The sequence below is a fragment of the Engystomops pustulosus genome, chromosome 5, assembly GCF_040894005.1.
Source record: "Engystomops pustulosus chromosome 5, aEngPut4.maternal, whole genome shotgun sequence".
NCBI classification, from domain to species: Eukaryota; Metazoa; Chordata; class Amphibia; order Anura; family Leptodactylidae; genus Engystomops; species Engystomops pustulosus.
The window spans coordinates 190,071,484-190,085,009 of NC_092415.1; the positions used below are offsets into that span (position 1 = coordinate 190,071,484).

Sequence of the window (13,526 nt, forward strand, 5' to 3'; positions counted from 1 at the left end):
TAAGTTACGCTCCTGTAACTAGGAATTAGGCCCCAGTTGGTTCCCTATAAGGTATTGGGAAACTACAACTCTCATTACATCGCCTGTTAAATGACTGATTTATTACTGATTTACAAATTACTGATTTAATAAATATTCACAATCAAGGGGTATCCTAAAAGTGAAGCTATATTCATAAAAAAAACATTAGTTGGAGTATTTTATTTGGTCTCACATGCTAGAAGATGGACATACGGTTGGAGTATTTGGCATTTCTATAGGCTGTATGACACCACCACTACTTTTACAAAAAATACACAGAAAAGTACAGTACAGCATTGTTATGGCTCAGAAGGCACAGATATGAGGCTAATACACCTGGACTACTGGATCCACAAGGTGCAGTACCCTTATTTAACCACCAGTTCTTCCAAGCCCAAGTGGTCCTGCGCTCTCTTATCATTATAGAAGGGGTCTCCATTCCACTTGGAAGATTTGATGGACCTCAGCCAACAAAACGAAAGATCTCTAGGATGGACATTACCCTAGATGTACTGTATGTGGCCCTATCACTTTTGGAGTTTAGTAGATGGATGAACCATAAGGCTTCCTGCCCAAAACGTGTCAAAAATCAACTGTGAAAAGTTAACATCAGTCTTTCATGGATCCGCATGAAGTATAGTCTATGAGTGAATTGTATTTAGCATAACCCGTTGGGCCTCCATTCAAAAAACTTGTCTTGTGCTTTTGCCCTTAGTGTCACAAATGTTGGATTTTTGTATCATTCTTGGGCAATAAATACCTGAAAATGTTCGTTGTGATTCAATTTTGTGTGTGATGATTCCTTGGTAGAGATGAGCAAACCCAAATTGTAGTTTCGAGTTTGTCGTTTGTGTTCATTCCTCCAGAGAGGAACATATTGCCGGAAGCGGAATCAACACTCAGCAAAATGCTGCTGCCACTTCTAGTTGCTTTTTCAGGTGTTGGACACCCCCACCAATCTAATTGTTGATGATCTGTCCAAAGGATGGACCAAGGAATATAGATGCGCAGACCCAAAGTGTAGGTTCGGGTTATAGTAGGAAAGCATTCCTCCCAAACCCCGGACATATTGCTGGATTGGCTGCCGAGCTGTCAGGGGAGTTTATATGCCGGGCAGCCAATGCAGCAATATGTCCGGGTTAGGAGGAATGCTTTCCTACAATAACCCTACAATAACCCTGCGCATCTCTATTCCTTGGTCCATCCTTTGGACATATCATCAATATTAGATTGGTGGGGGTCCAACACCTGGAAAAGCAACTAGAAGTGGCAGCAACATTTGCTGAGTGCCGATTCCGCTTCCCTTGGCGTTATCTCCATTGGTTACATGGCCTGGTTGCAACTCTGTCCCATTCCGGTAACATGAAGCAAGCTTCTGTATAATGTGCCGCACAATGTTAAGTGAGCATTTACAAGACTGCAGTAGACATCCAAATGAGTTGGTCTCTACAAACTCATTGGTTGGGGTGCCAGGGGTCAGATAATCACCCAACCAATACTGAAGGATAGACCATCCATATGTATGGCCTTTAAATCATCTGAAACCCTGTCTATAGAGAGAGTGATAGCGAGAGAGTCTATAGAGACAGCTGCCTTGGGGAAATCGGAGAGAAAGTGACCTGTATTGGGTTGGTCATGTCTTTCTTTGGGCCCCTTCATATTCTCATTATCCAAATATGTAAGTTACATAAGAATACCATTAACCTTGCATTGTGCCCCCTCCCCCCCATCATTCTATATATCTGATTTCCTATGGTTAGTACAGCAGCGGTGTCTTCAACTGACGATTCCTTGGGATAACTTCCTGTAGCCACCGAGCAAAGACCTGAGATGCAAAACTTATGGCATGAAGGGAGAGAGCACCAAATCAATAACAGTTGGAAGAAATTATTTTTTTCAATATTGTAAAAAGTTGCATAGTTTTTTGTAAGAATCCTGCCTTTATCTAACAACAGCGAAGGAAAAAAATCTCTGTATCTACACCAACAATTGGAATAATAAATAACAAAAAACATATTAAATTTCATGTAGAAGGCGATCTCGCTGAGATGTTTTTCGGAGCAGCTTCCTGTAGTCGTACGGGTTACTTTCCATTGCGTTTTCTTGCTCCGGTCCATCAGCCGCAGAAGATCTGGAGGAAGAGGATACAGGTCTATGATGAGAGAGGTCAGACGGCCAATGCCTTGTTTTTCTTTTCCACTTTGAGATCAGTTAAGATAAAAATAACTCAGGAAATTGCCTCTGCCGGACTGTGAATACCAGAAATATCCATTATTGCTGTATCCAGGGCAGGGATCACTACGTTCTTCTGTTTTAGATAATGCAACTAAATAATAATTGTAAGTTGTGAAAATGTACTTTTATTGGGAGGGCAAGTAGTTTCTGGATGAAGTCAAGCTCTCCACGCCCCCCGACCACTCCACTGCCTTTCCCGCCCCTTGCTATATAGAACATAGAATGTCAGGGCAACAGCTTTTCTAAAATCTTACGCACGAGCAGTGTAATTCAAGCTCTGAGGAATAAAAACTGATGGAGGTACGATCCATGTGTGCATGCGCCAAAGTCATGTATCACCACCTTTTGCACATCTCTGTGATGGGCTCACTCCCAAAAGATCTCAAGAGGTAAAGGAGATAATGTACTCCAGGCTTCACAGCGCATGCGCCAGAGCTTGAGTTACTTAACTCTAGCACAAGATTTTAGAAAAGCTGTTGCTTTGATGTAGGAATGAAAGGGGCCATTATTTTAGGCAAGGGGCAGAGTAGAGAAGGCTAGGAGGGTTCCCTTTAAATGGGTTTGCTTATGAAAGAAAGTTCTCAAATTTTAACCCCCTAGTGATGTTTACACAATTAAGATCCTTTTTGACCCCTTACTTCGGAATTTTACTCAGTTTTATTGCTGTTTAAGATTCAGTGTAAGAGTCCAGGGTGTGGGCACGGACTCTCTAAGCAGACACTTCATGATCCCTCTAGTTCTGTGAGATACTGTGTGCTGACAATGTGCTTAGATTATCAGTGTACAGGGTTTATCTACACTTTTATTTAGCTTCTGAACATTCTACTAGTATCTGACACAGAAAGAGAGAGATGAGACAGATCAGAGATGATGAGATGCATATAACACATGGCATTCTCACCTCTGCTATAACAGACATAACATAAACAGCTCTGCTATATGCCTTCCTCCCCTCTCCCCCTTCTTTTGCATAAAGACCTTATCTGTCTGTAGCTTTACTGTCCTCACAATGTGTTGTTTGCCGGCAAGAAGTCTGTGTGACCTTGTCCTGGAATGCAAGGGTTGAGGCAGAGAGGAGCTCAGTGCAGCGTCAGACAGAAGAATAATATGTCCTCCCGACCCTAAAGTCAGAAGATCCAGGGTCGCACCCAGCGGCAACCGAAATTGTATACACCAGGACTGATAGAGACAGGTTGGACTTATATCTTTGAAATGCTGTATTTTTGTTAATAACAGTGAATTAGAGAATGTGTTATTTTGTTGTCCTGAGTGTATTTAAGAATTTTGTCTTTGTGGGAGGAATACCCCTTCAACTGTTTATGTCTTGGATGAAGGGAAAATATATTTTTTTAACCCAAAACCCTTCTGTTTTCAAGTGAATTGGTTCTTAATACGTACGATAAGTGGGCGTCTAGCATATGAGTGTGCACCTGTGACTAGTATGTGTTAATTCACATAAGCTTTTATATGTGAATATAAGCTATAACTTTTGCATAGGCAGATGGTTCTTTTAAACAAATTATGCCCATTATCCACTTAGATCTGATTACAGATAGAATAGTAGTAATTGTATGTGTACAAGATATGGAGTAAAGATTAGAGGTCACCTCCAGTTTTCCCATAAATTTCTAACTGTTTATAGGGGTTATTTCCTATACAAACATCACAACTTTATCACACACAAATTTCATTATGGAATAAATTCTGGTCTATCTATCTTATCTATCTATCTCTATTTTTCACCAATTATTTATTTTTTTTAATTTAACAGTTTTGTACAAGCAAGAGCCTTCAAGGGGTTGGCCACTCTTTTACATAAGTAGCCCGTGTGCCTTTACTGCCTTAATAATAATCCCTGAAAGTTAATCAAGAGATTCAGCGCTCCTGATACGTTTATGCTCACTGCAATGTCTCTGTGATTCTTTGTTTACATGTCTGAGCTCTGATGAATAGGAGGAGCTGTAGCAGCAGGGGATTATGGAAAGGATTTCTTGGAGCTCGTGCACCAGAATCCTAGAGTACAGGTTCTGAAATAGGTACAGTTCCCAGTGTATGGCCAGGGACTGGGCCTATTACTCCCCCTACACATCCCCCACACCAAGTGGCCATGGAGGTATGTGAATAGGGACATGTCCAGTAGCTCAGTAGGCTGGCATGGTGATACTGCATCAGTATCTGGTGCAGGCTAAGGCACTTTTTCTATGCAAGGAAAGAAAACCAACGGCACAGATTTATCAAGAGGCTGGTGTTGGTGAGCAGGGATTGCTACATAAGCATGTGCACCATGAGCCAGCATAAGATAAATCCCCCCTATCACTCATCCTGCTCCCTCTTTGCTTCCTGTATCTGTCTTTGAGAAGAGGGAGACACAGTGGGTGATGCCACGAGGACAGACTGGAGAAGTGATACAGGGAGGAAGTTGTGTATATATGCAGAGGGCAGCATGAGGAGAACAGGGAAAGGCTGAAGCTCTCAAAACATGCAAAGACACGGGTACATAAACATGCAGAGACGTGTCTATTGAAAAGTGGCCAACCCCTTTAACTTGTATCTTCCCAGTTCAGTAGTATCATGACTATTGGTGAAGCAGAGCTGGATTTTAGAATTTGCTTTGTGAAGTTGTCACATTTTAGCTGTTTGGTATAACACACATGACCCTTAAAACTTATCTGAGTCAGTTAAATAATTCAGAAATATGCCTTGCAGACACTGAACAAGCAGGTGATGTTAAGAAATGTGAAATCTAGAGAATTATTTATGTCAAATTTCTCAGGTTTTCAGAGATTCTGTGGTTGATTCCATCATAAATGACTCATAAGTACACAATAAGTAAAGAGTATTATTTACAAAGAACTGATGAAGCGTTAATATTTCGTCACAAGGAGCCTTTTTATCACATTGAACCGATGCTTTTAGAAGAGAATTATTTTGATAAAATATTAGGTGGTAGAATATTGTTTTTTTTTTATTTTTCTATTTGTATTTCTAATGGATTTATACATGTATATTTTTAGACCCATGTTGACACATTATGTAACAGGTTATGAATATCATATAATGGCTCCATACAGCTTGGGTCTGTAATAAGGATACAGGCAGTATATATATATGGGAAATCTAAGTTGTAAACCCAGCTCTGCTTTTTCAATGGCTTTTTAGGTATGTTCACACTTTGCACAGTTGCTTAGGCTTTTTTTGTCTTCAGCGTAATAGGTTAGCAAATAACATTTTATGTAGAAGCAGCAGAAAAAGAATGACAGATGTTAGATTTGCAGCAGGTCCATTATTTGGCCAATATTTGGAATGCAGATACCAATAGTCCTGTGGGAACATAGCCTAAAACTAGCAAATGGGCCATTTCTAGGAAACCAAAATTTCAACATTGGCCATGACCAATAGAGTGAGAGTCTACGAGGGATACACACATAAGATTGAAGTCAGATATACATTGCTGTGCAAAGGTCTTAGTCTAATGCGGAAAAACTAGTGCGAAAAAGGGGTAAATTGCTTATTTTCTAATCAATTAGTAAAATCAAAGTTAATGACTAGGAAAGAGCGGACCCAAATGACAAAGGGTTTGTACCGAGTGTTGCCGGTACGGTTCCCCTGTACATGGCTCTAGATTTCATTAAAAATCCCGGTCTGGGTTTAAATCTGGCTCAACTCCCCCGCCCCCTACCACCGGTAACGCCCCTGATCGGCACTGATCAAGTGCTACCGGCGACATTTATAGAAAACCCACCATGAGGAATCTACCATCAGATCTACTTCTGCTAGTAGATTCTTCATGGTAGGTTTTCTTTTAATTGATCTGAAGCATGCCTACCACCATTAACATGCCAGTGACGCTCAGCTCTACCATATTGTGGAGGATCAAAGCTCCCAGTGATGTCATGGGGAGTACCAATCATCCCCAAAGTGGCAGTGCACAGCGCGACAGCACATTAGTACTGGTGCGCAAGTGCCACATCGATTTTAAATGTTGTCGTTGACTTTGGGTGTTTTGGGGGTGTGGCCCTGGTCTGGGTTTGGTAACAAAACCGGGTCCCGACCCAAACCTAAGTGGCTCCTCTCATCCCCATTAACGAAAAAAAGATAAATCTAAATGAAATTAATATATTTGAAGCCACTCGGCAGGGAGGTTGTTCCAAACATCTGGAACAACTAAGCAAAGATCTTCTCCGGATGTAGGTTTGCTCACATTCTTCTTTTCTCTGCATGTAGTCTCAGACAGACTGGATGATGTACAGATCTCTGTGGGGGCCACATCATCATTCTAAATAATTGATTCCCTTTAGGTTTCTATTGGATATTGTTGGTTGATAATAAACTATTAACATTTCTGTTTTTCAAATTATTTTCAATTTGGAACATTTTCCCCCAATCTGCCCAAAACGTTTGCACAGTACTGTAAGAAATTAATCATTTGCATATGTTTTAAATAATAGCAATTGAAGTTTTGATGGATTTAGAACAAAAAATTTAGGATAATTGAAAATTCCATTGTTACACAGGACATGCAAGATAAATAATGTCTCCCACTATGTAGGAGTCATAGGATTTCATACCTAGAAACAGCCCTTGCCCGTATCACAGCAGTTTCGGAAGACTCATCCATTCTAACCAGTCCTGTAGATCTTCCTGGACGTGGTTAGGATGTATGAGAAGTGCCGTTCACCCGTATAAGCAACTAGGTTTGCTTTAACAGGAAAATAAATATTTGTTACCTCTCACTTGGGTTTAGGAGAGAAAATTCCATAGCAGAAAACCCATCATGTGATTTGGGATTATTTATTGACACTGAGTAAATCTCTCTATAATAATCTTCTGATTCCAACACTTTGCCTGGACTGCGAAAAAAAAAAGCAAATTTCCTTTGTCCATGTTATTAAGAGCACTAGGGGGGCAGAGTTTGCGGGTAAAAGATTGAGGCATTCTGATTGATGGAAGGGAAAAGAGGCTGTGGTGCTAATGCAGGGATAAGTGACTCTGTTGGGTCAGCTGCTAGAGTACAGGCTAGAATTTAGCTTGCAGTTGTCAAGTTTTTCACTTTAAATTGTAAATTAATGTAAATTGTTTATATTAGACCCAAAAAAAAGTTCTACTCCCCCATAATTTGTAGAGAAAGCCTGTCAGTCCTTCCCCCTCTCCATTTGGAGTGAAAACTTTTGAGTCCTGCCCCACCCCTTTATAGAGAGAGCCTGGGAATCCTGCCCCCCATTTATAGAGAAAGCCTGGGAATCCTGCCCCCCATTTATAGAGAAAGCCTAGGAGTCCTGCCCCCCATTTATAGAGAAAGCCTGGGAGTGCTGTCCCCCATTTATAGAGAAAGCCTGGGAGTGCTGTCCCCATTTATAGAGAAAGCCTGGGAGTCCTGCCCCCCCCCCATTTATAGAGAAAGCCTGGGAGTGCTGTCCCCCATTTATAGAGAAAGCCTGGGAGTGCTGTCCCCCATTTATAGAGAAAGCCTGGGAGTGCTGTCCCCCATTTATAGAGAAAGCCTGGGAGTGCTGTCCCCCATTTATAGAGAAAGCCTGGGAGTCCTAACCCCCATTTATAGAGAAAGCCTGGGAGTCCTAACCCCCATTTATAGAGAGAGCCTGGGAGTCCTAACCCCCATTTATAGAGAAAGCCTGGGAGTCCTAACCCCCATTTATAGAGAAAGCCTGGGAGTCCTAAACCCCATTTATAGAGAAAGCCTGGGAGTGCTGTCCCCCATTTATAGAGAAAGCCTGGGAGTGCTGACCCCCATTTATAGAGAAAGCCTGGGAGTCCTAACCCCCATTTATTGAGAAAGCCTGGGAGTCCTAACCCCCATTTATAGTGAAAGCCTGGGAGTCCTAACCCCCATTTATAGACTAAGCCTGTGAGTGCCACCCACCCATTTATAGAGACAGATAGTGAATCCAGCTTCCCCCATTTATAGAGAAACCTTTATAGTCCCACCCACCATTTTTAGAGAGACTGTGAGTCCTGCTTCCCCCATTTATAGACTAAGTCTGTGAGTGTCACTTCACCCCCCCCCCCCACACATTTATAAAGAAAGATGGTGAGTCCTGCTTCCCTCCATTTATAGGGTAAGCCTTTGAGTCCCGCCTCCTATTTATGGAGAAAGCCTGTGAGTCCCTCTTCCCCTATCCCATTTATAGAAAATACCTGAGGGTCCTGCTACCCCCACCCACTCTTAGTTCTGTTCCCTAACCACCTGCATCCCCTGCCTGATAATAGAGAGTGCTCAGCTCCTGTGTCCTGCTGTCCTGTAGATGCAATCTGTCCACCTCATTCAGCCTGTACTATAAAGGATACATTATAGTTCTGGGACCTACTAGAGGTTTTAGAATGGAAACATTGAAGATTTCGAGGCAATATTCCACCACACATTCTCCTTATGGATACAACTGAAAAATGATCCGATTATCAGTGGGTGGAGCCAGTGCGGAGGCGTACAACCTATATATAGACATTACAATTGACTTGAAGATAAAAGCCTATTAATCATATGTAATAATTAACAATCCTCAGGCATCAGGGGGATATTTTGAATATCTTGAGAACATGAACAACTGAATCGGACGCCCACAACATGTCATTATATGTAGATATTGTCACTATGTAGAAGGACAAATGCGCCCATTACTGAACTCACCCGTCTTTCCTCGGTTTCCGTTTTTCGTCTTTATATGGCAACTGAAAAAATGATATAGGATATACTTATTGTAAATTGTATTTTGAGTTTTGCATCTAAAATTCTCAGATACATCATCGGTTACTTGGATTATTATGCTACAATGACTGTTATCAAGCGCTCTGAAGCTTCTGATTAGATAGATGGATATATCTTAATGAGAACTTTCACTATTTTAATAGGCTCCACTTCACTCATACAGATGCAGTTAGAAGTTCTTCTTCATCCCCACCATTCTCAAGATATCAGTGCAATAAGTTTGACCCACCAATATTCTAATTAGGCTCTCTACTGACAGGTGGGAGGTGCTGTAATGGAGTAGGCTGCCTGGGACTCCACACTTGACAGTAGCATATAGTGGGGGTCATTTACTAAGGGCCAGATTCGCGTTTTCCCGACGTTTTACCCGAATATTTCCGATTTGCGCCGATTTCCCCTGAATTGCCCCAAGATTTTGGCGCACGCGATCGGATTGTGGCGCTTCAGCACTGGCATGCACGCGACGGAAATCTGGGGGACGTGGCCAAACGAAAAGGCGACAGATTCGGAAAAACCGCCGCATTTAAAAAAAAAAATCTGTCGCGGAGCTTGCACTTACCTGCACTCAGCCCGGCTCGGTGTATTCCAGTGCTTTCCGATGCTTTTCAGCGCAGCAGTGCCTGGTGGACGGCGGAGGAACTACCTTAATACATCCCGGCCGGACCCGAATCCAGCGCAGAGAACGCGCCGCTGGATCGCAAATGGACCGGGTAAGTAAATCTGCCCCAGTGTGTCAGACTATCATCCCTCATTGCTTGAGATCAGTGGGGGCTATAGGAAAAAATTTCAACTGCTTCTGGATCAGCGGGGAGGGGTGAAGGGTGGGGCGGGGGCGTTTGCACTTGACGTAGAGTTGGTGACACGTCATCTTAAAATTATTAAATTTCAAACTATTTTTAATTACGATAAAATAGTATGGCAGCAGAAAAAGTTTTCTGGGATCACTTTTTGTGCGGATACACATGGTGTGTATAGACTCTTATTTTAAGGCTAAAAAATACCCACCTGGATAAGCCCTGCATAATGGAGTTAACCTCCGTGCTGCTATCCACAGGATAGGGTCAAATTTGCTGACCGGTGGGGGTCTCAGTGATTGGACCCCCATGGATAACGAGAACAGGGGTTTGATGTACCCCTGTCACACCCCGTACTTGGCAATCTCCGTGTGACCGGCTGCTCTGGCCACCTAATAGATGCTACGAGGGGTGCGACGGTGTACATCGGAATCCAATGGACCCCCGTTCTAGTGACCTATGGGGGTCCTATCACTGAACAGCAAGTTAGGTTAGAGTCTGTGGATAGGGCATAACTTGCTTCATAGGAAAACCCCTTTAAGGCAGAAAAGACACATGGACAACTTATGTAAACCCCTTTAAGAGCACAGAAGTGTGATGACAAGCCCCGGGGCACTTGAAGAAGCTGTGATCCTAAAATATAAATCCTGGAAAATAGAGATGAGCAAATCTATTGGTTGATTTGTAAATGTGTTAATTATGTGGTGCATTTCAAGACCCAAATCAAATCTTGAAAGTTTCACTCATCTCCACTGCGTCAAAAATGCTAAAAGCTGTGCTGACTTACATGTAGGAGGTTGTAGTATGTAGACTCATCTGGACTGATTAACGTCTTTGGTTGTTGTCTTCTCGGTGTCCTTTGAGGTTTGACATCTTGTTGGGAACAAACCAAATAATGCAAAGATAAAAAAAAGGAAAAACAAAAAACAAAGTAACAAAAATAGGACAAGAAAGATACATAGAATTAGAATTATTCCCTACATATGACACAGAGGGTCCTGAGGTTGCCCCCTTGAGTAACACCCTGCTGGTGACAATGGGGCAGATTTACTTACCTGGTCCATTCGTGATCCAGCGGTGCGTTCTTTGCGGTGGATTCAGTCCGGCTGGGATTCATTAAGGCAGTTCCTCCGACTTCCACCAGGTGGCGCTGCTGCGCTGAAGTTCCCCGGAATGCACTGAAGTACACCGGCCTATTCCTAGTGAAGGTAAGCGCGAGCCCCGCGACACTTTTTTTTTTTTAAATGCGGTGGTTTTTCCAAATCCGTCGGGTTTTAATTCGCCCACGCCCCCGATTTCCGTTGCGTGCATGCCGGCGCCAATGCGCCACAATACCATCACGTGCGCCAAAATCCCGGGGCAATTCAGGGAAAAATCGGCGCAAAACGGAAATATTCGGGTAACACGTCGGGAAAACGCAAATTGGGCCCTTAGTAAATGACCCCCAATGTGCTAATATTACAGTCAGCTGCCACAAAAGTGCCCTATTTTTATAGTTTATATACCATAAGTAAGTGAGGGCAGACATCTGTTGGTTGTGTGTATCAGTTATATAAATGTCTACTACAGATTGTTGCCCCGATTACTTCTTCATTAAATGCTCATTCACAGATACAAAACCCCCTCGAGTCAAGTGATTATTTATAATGGGCGCCTTAAATATTTAAAGCTCGTCAGGCCCTACTGATGAGATATCTTACAATTGCCCCCAACCTGGAGAAGAACATACCAGAGCCTACTGTACTAAAATTACCAAAACTCATCTTATTCTTTCCTTTGATGCAAATTTGCGTATTTTAGGGAACGGACCACATTCCACTCTACTACTGAACCACCTGGTCCTCAAAACACCCCCAACTAATAATAGTGTCATGTAGGTTTCTTATATAGAGGAAGAAACATACAAAATAATAATTTTATAGATATGCAAATTTGCCAGGGGCGGGCTTGATTTGTGGGATTGATACATGGGAAGTCAGAAATAGTCAAGCACAGATAAAGGCATGGTTGTGCTCGCCAACCATGGTCGGGGGTGAAGGAGGTGTCGTGCTGGATCACAATGCTAGAAGGAGGTAAGGACCTTAGACCAGTACTACAAAATTGATTCCAAAGGTGTAAACCTCCTAACCGCTGTTATTACTGAAGCTCCTAACCAGCTCCGAAGGTTTGGACGGTACAACTTCAGTTGTCATTATTATTATTATAATAAGTCATTATTTCACATGTACATTTACATTACATCAGAAATAGGTCTTCTGGTTTCGACTCAACCAAATGTTATCCCAGAGGGTAAACTAAAGTGACTGACCTGTAGGCAGTGATAGATTTAGTCAATGTCTGCCGCAGAGGCATGAAGACATGCTTCGAGGGGAGACTCCATCTGTGATAATGTGTGTCCTTCATCAAAACACAATGGGATTTTTTTAAAAAAAGTTTCCTTCAGCTTCTTCACATGCAATAGTAAAATATTTTAGAACTACAAATTGTCACTTCTCCCTCCTCTTGCCACTTGTGAAGGTGACCAAAAAGTGGACATGGGTCATCAGAAGAAAGATGAGTAGAAATTACTAGTAACCAAATAAGTGCACTGCCCCTCCACCACTCTGTCTTGAGCCATTGGGACTTTTGTTACCCTCCTCTTCACTATCACTGTACAACTTCTCTGTAGGACATTTGTATTGTGTTTCGACATTGTCTGGTTTCATTATTGGCTCTAAATACACATACAATACAGCACATACAAATACAGGCGGTCCGTTACTTATGGACACCCGACTTACAGACGACCCCTAGTTACAGACAGGCCCCTCTGTTACTTTAGTGTCAGGCTTCAATAATCAGCTGTAAGGTGTCTGTAATGCAGTTTTATTGATAATCCTTGTTCCCATGACGGCAAAAAAAAGTTGAAAATCCAATTGTCACTGGGACAAAATTTTTTTTGTCTGGATCTACAATTATAAAGTATAGCTGTTTCGTCTTGCATGCACATTCTACTTAAAGGGGTTTTCCCATGAACACAAGTTAGGCCCTATCCACAGGATCGGGTCTCACTTGCTGATCAGTGGGGGTCTCAATGATGAGACACCCACAGATCACGAAACAAGGGGTCTGATGGGGTCCTATGTACCTCCGTCGGACCCCTTGTCGCTCCGTCAGAGTAGTGGAGCATAAGACCGCACATGACCTTTCTGCTCCATAAAATCTCTATGGAGCTGGCGGAGATCGGCGATCTGTAGCCAGTGATAGATTTAGTCAATGGCCACAGAAAAGGCATAAAGATATGCTTTGAGGGGAGACTCCATCTTTGGATCTCCCTATGGATGTGGCCTAACTTGTGTTCGTGGGAAAACCCCTTTAAGTACAAACCTAAAGAACCAATCTTGTATGTAACCCGGGGACTTCCTGTGTCTAGGTTTATACACTCACCGGCCACTTTATTAGGTACACCATGCTAGTAACGGGTTGGACCCCCTTTTGCCTTCAGAACTGCCTCAATTCTTCGTGGCATAGATTCAACAAGGTGCTGGAAGCTCCTCAGAGATTTTGGTCCATATTCACATGATGGCATCACACAGTTGCCGCAGATTTGTCGGCTGCACATCCATGATGCAAATCTCCCGTTCCACCACATCCCAAAGATGCTCTATTGGATTGAGATCTGGTGACTGTGGAGGCCATTTGGGTCCAGTGACCTCATTGTCATGTTCAAGAAACCTGTCTGAGATGATTCCAGCTTTATGACATGGCGCATT

General features: G+C 42.6%; 1 protein-coding gene across 5 annotated transcripts in view; it reads right to left on the reverse strand.

The window, feature by feature from the left end:
• Positions 1 to 1,254: 1,254 nt before the first annotated feature.
• Positions 1,255 to 13,526, reverse strand: part of MYO3A (myosin IIIA) — a 121,482-nt gene continuing 109,210 nt past the window's right edge. For 4 of the 5 annotated variants that reach the window (XM_072154120.1, XM_072154121.1, XM_072154123.1 and 1 more), the window contains 4 exons: positions 10,562 to 10,647; positions 8,903 to 8,943; positions 6,984 to 7,106; positions 1,255 to 2,152 (listed from right to left, as the gene is read on the reverse strand). In XM_072154120.1, coding sequence (XP_072010221.1) covers positions 2,038 to 2,152; positions 6,984 to 7,106; positions 8,903 to 8,943; positions 10,562 to 10,647 — 365 coding nt within the window. In that variant the 3' untranslated portion in view covers positions 1,255 to 2,037. The remainder of the gene's footprint in view (positions 2,153 to 6,983; positions 7,107 to 8,902; positions 8,944 to 10,561; positions 10,648 to 13,526) is intronic. The other variant, XM_072154122.1, reaches the window with a different exon arrangement.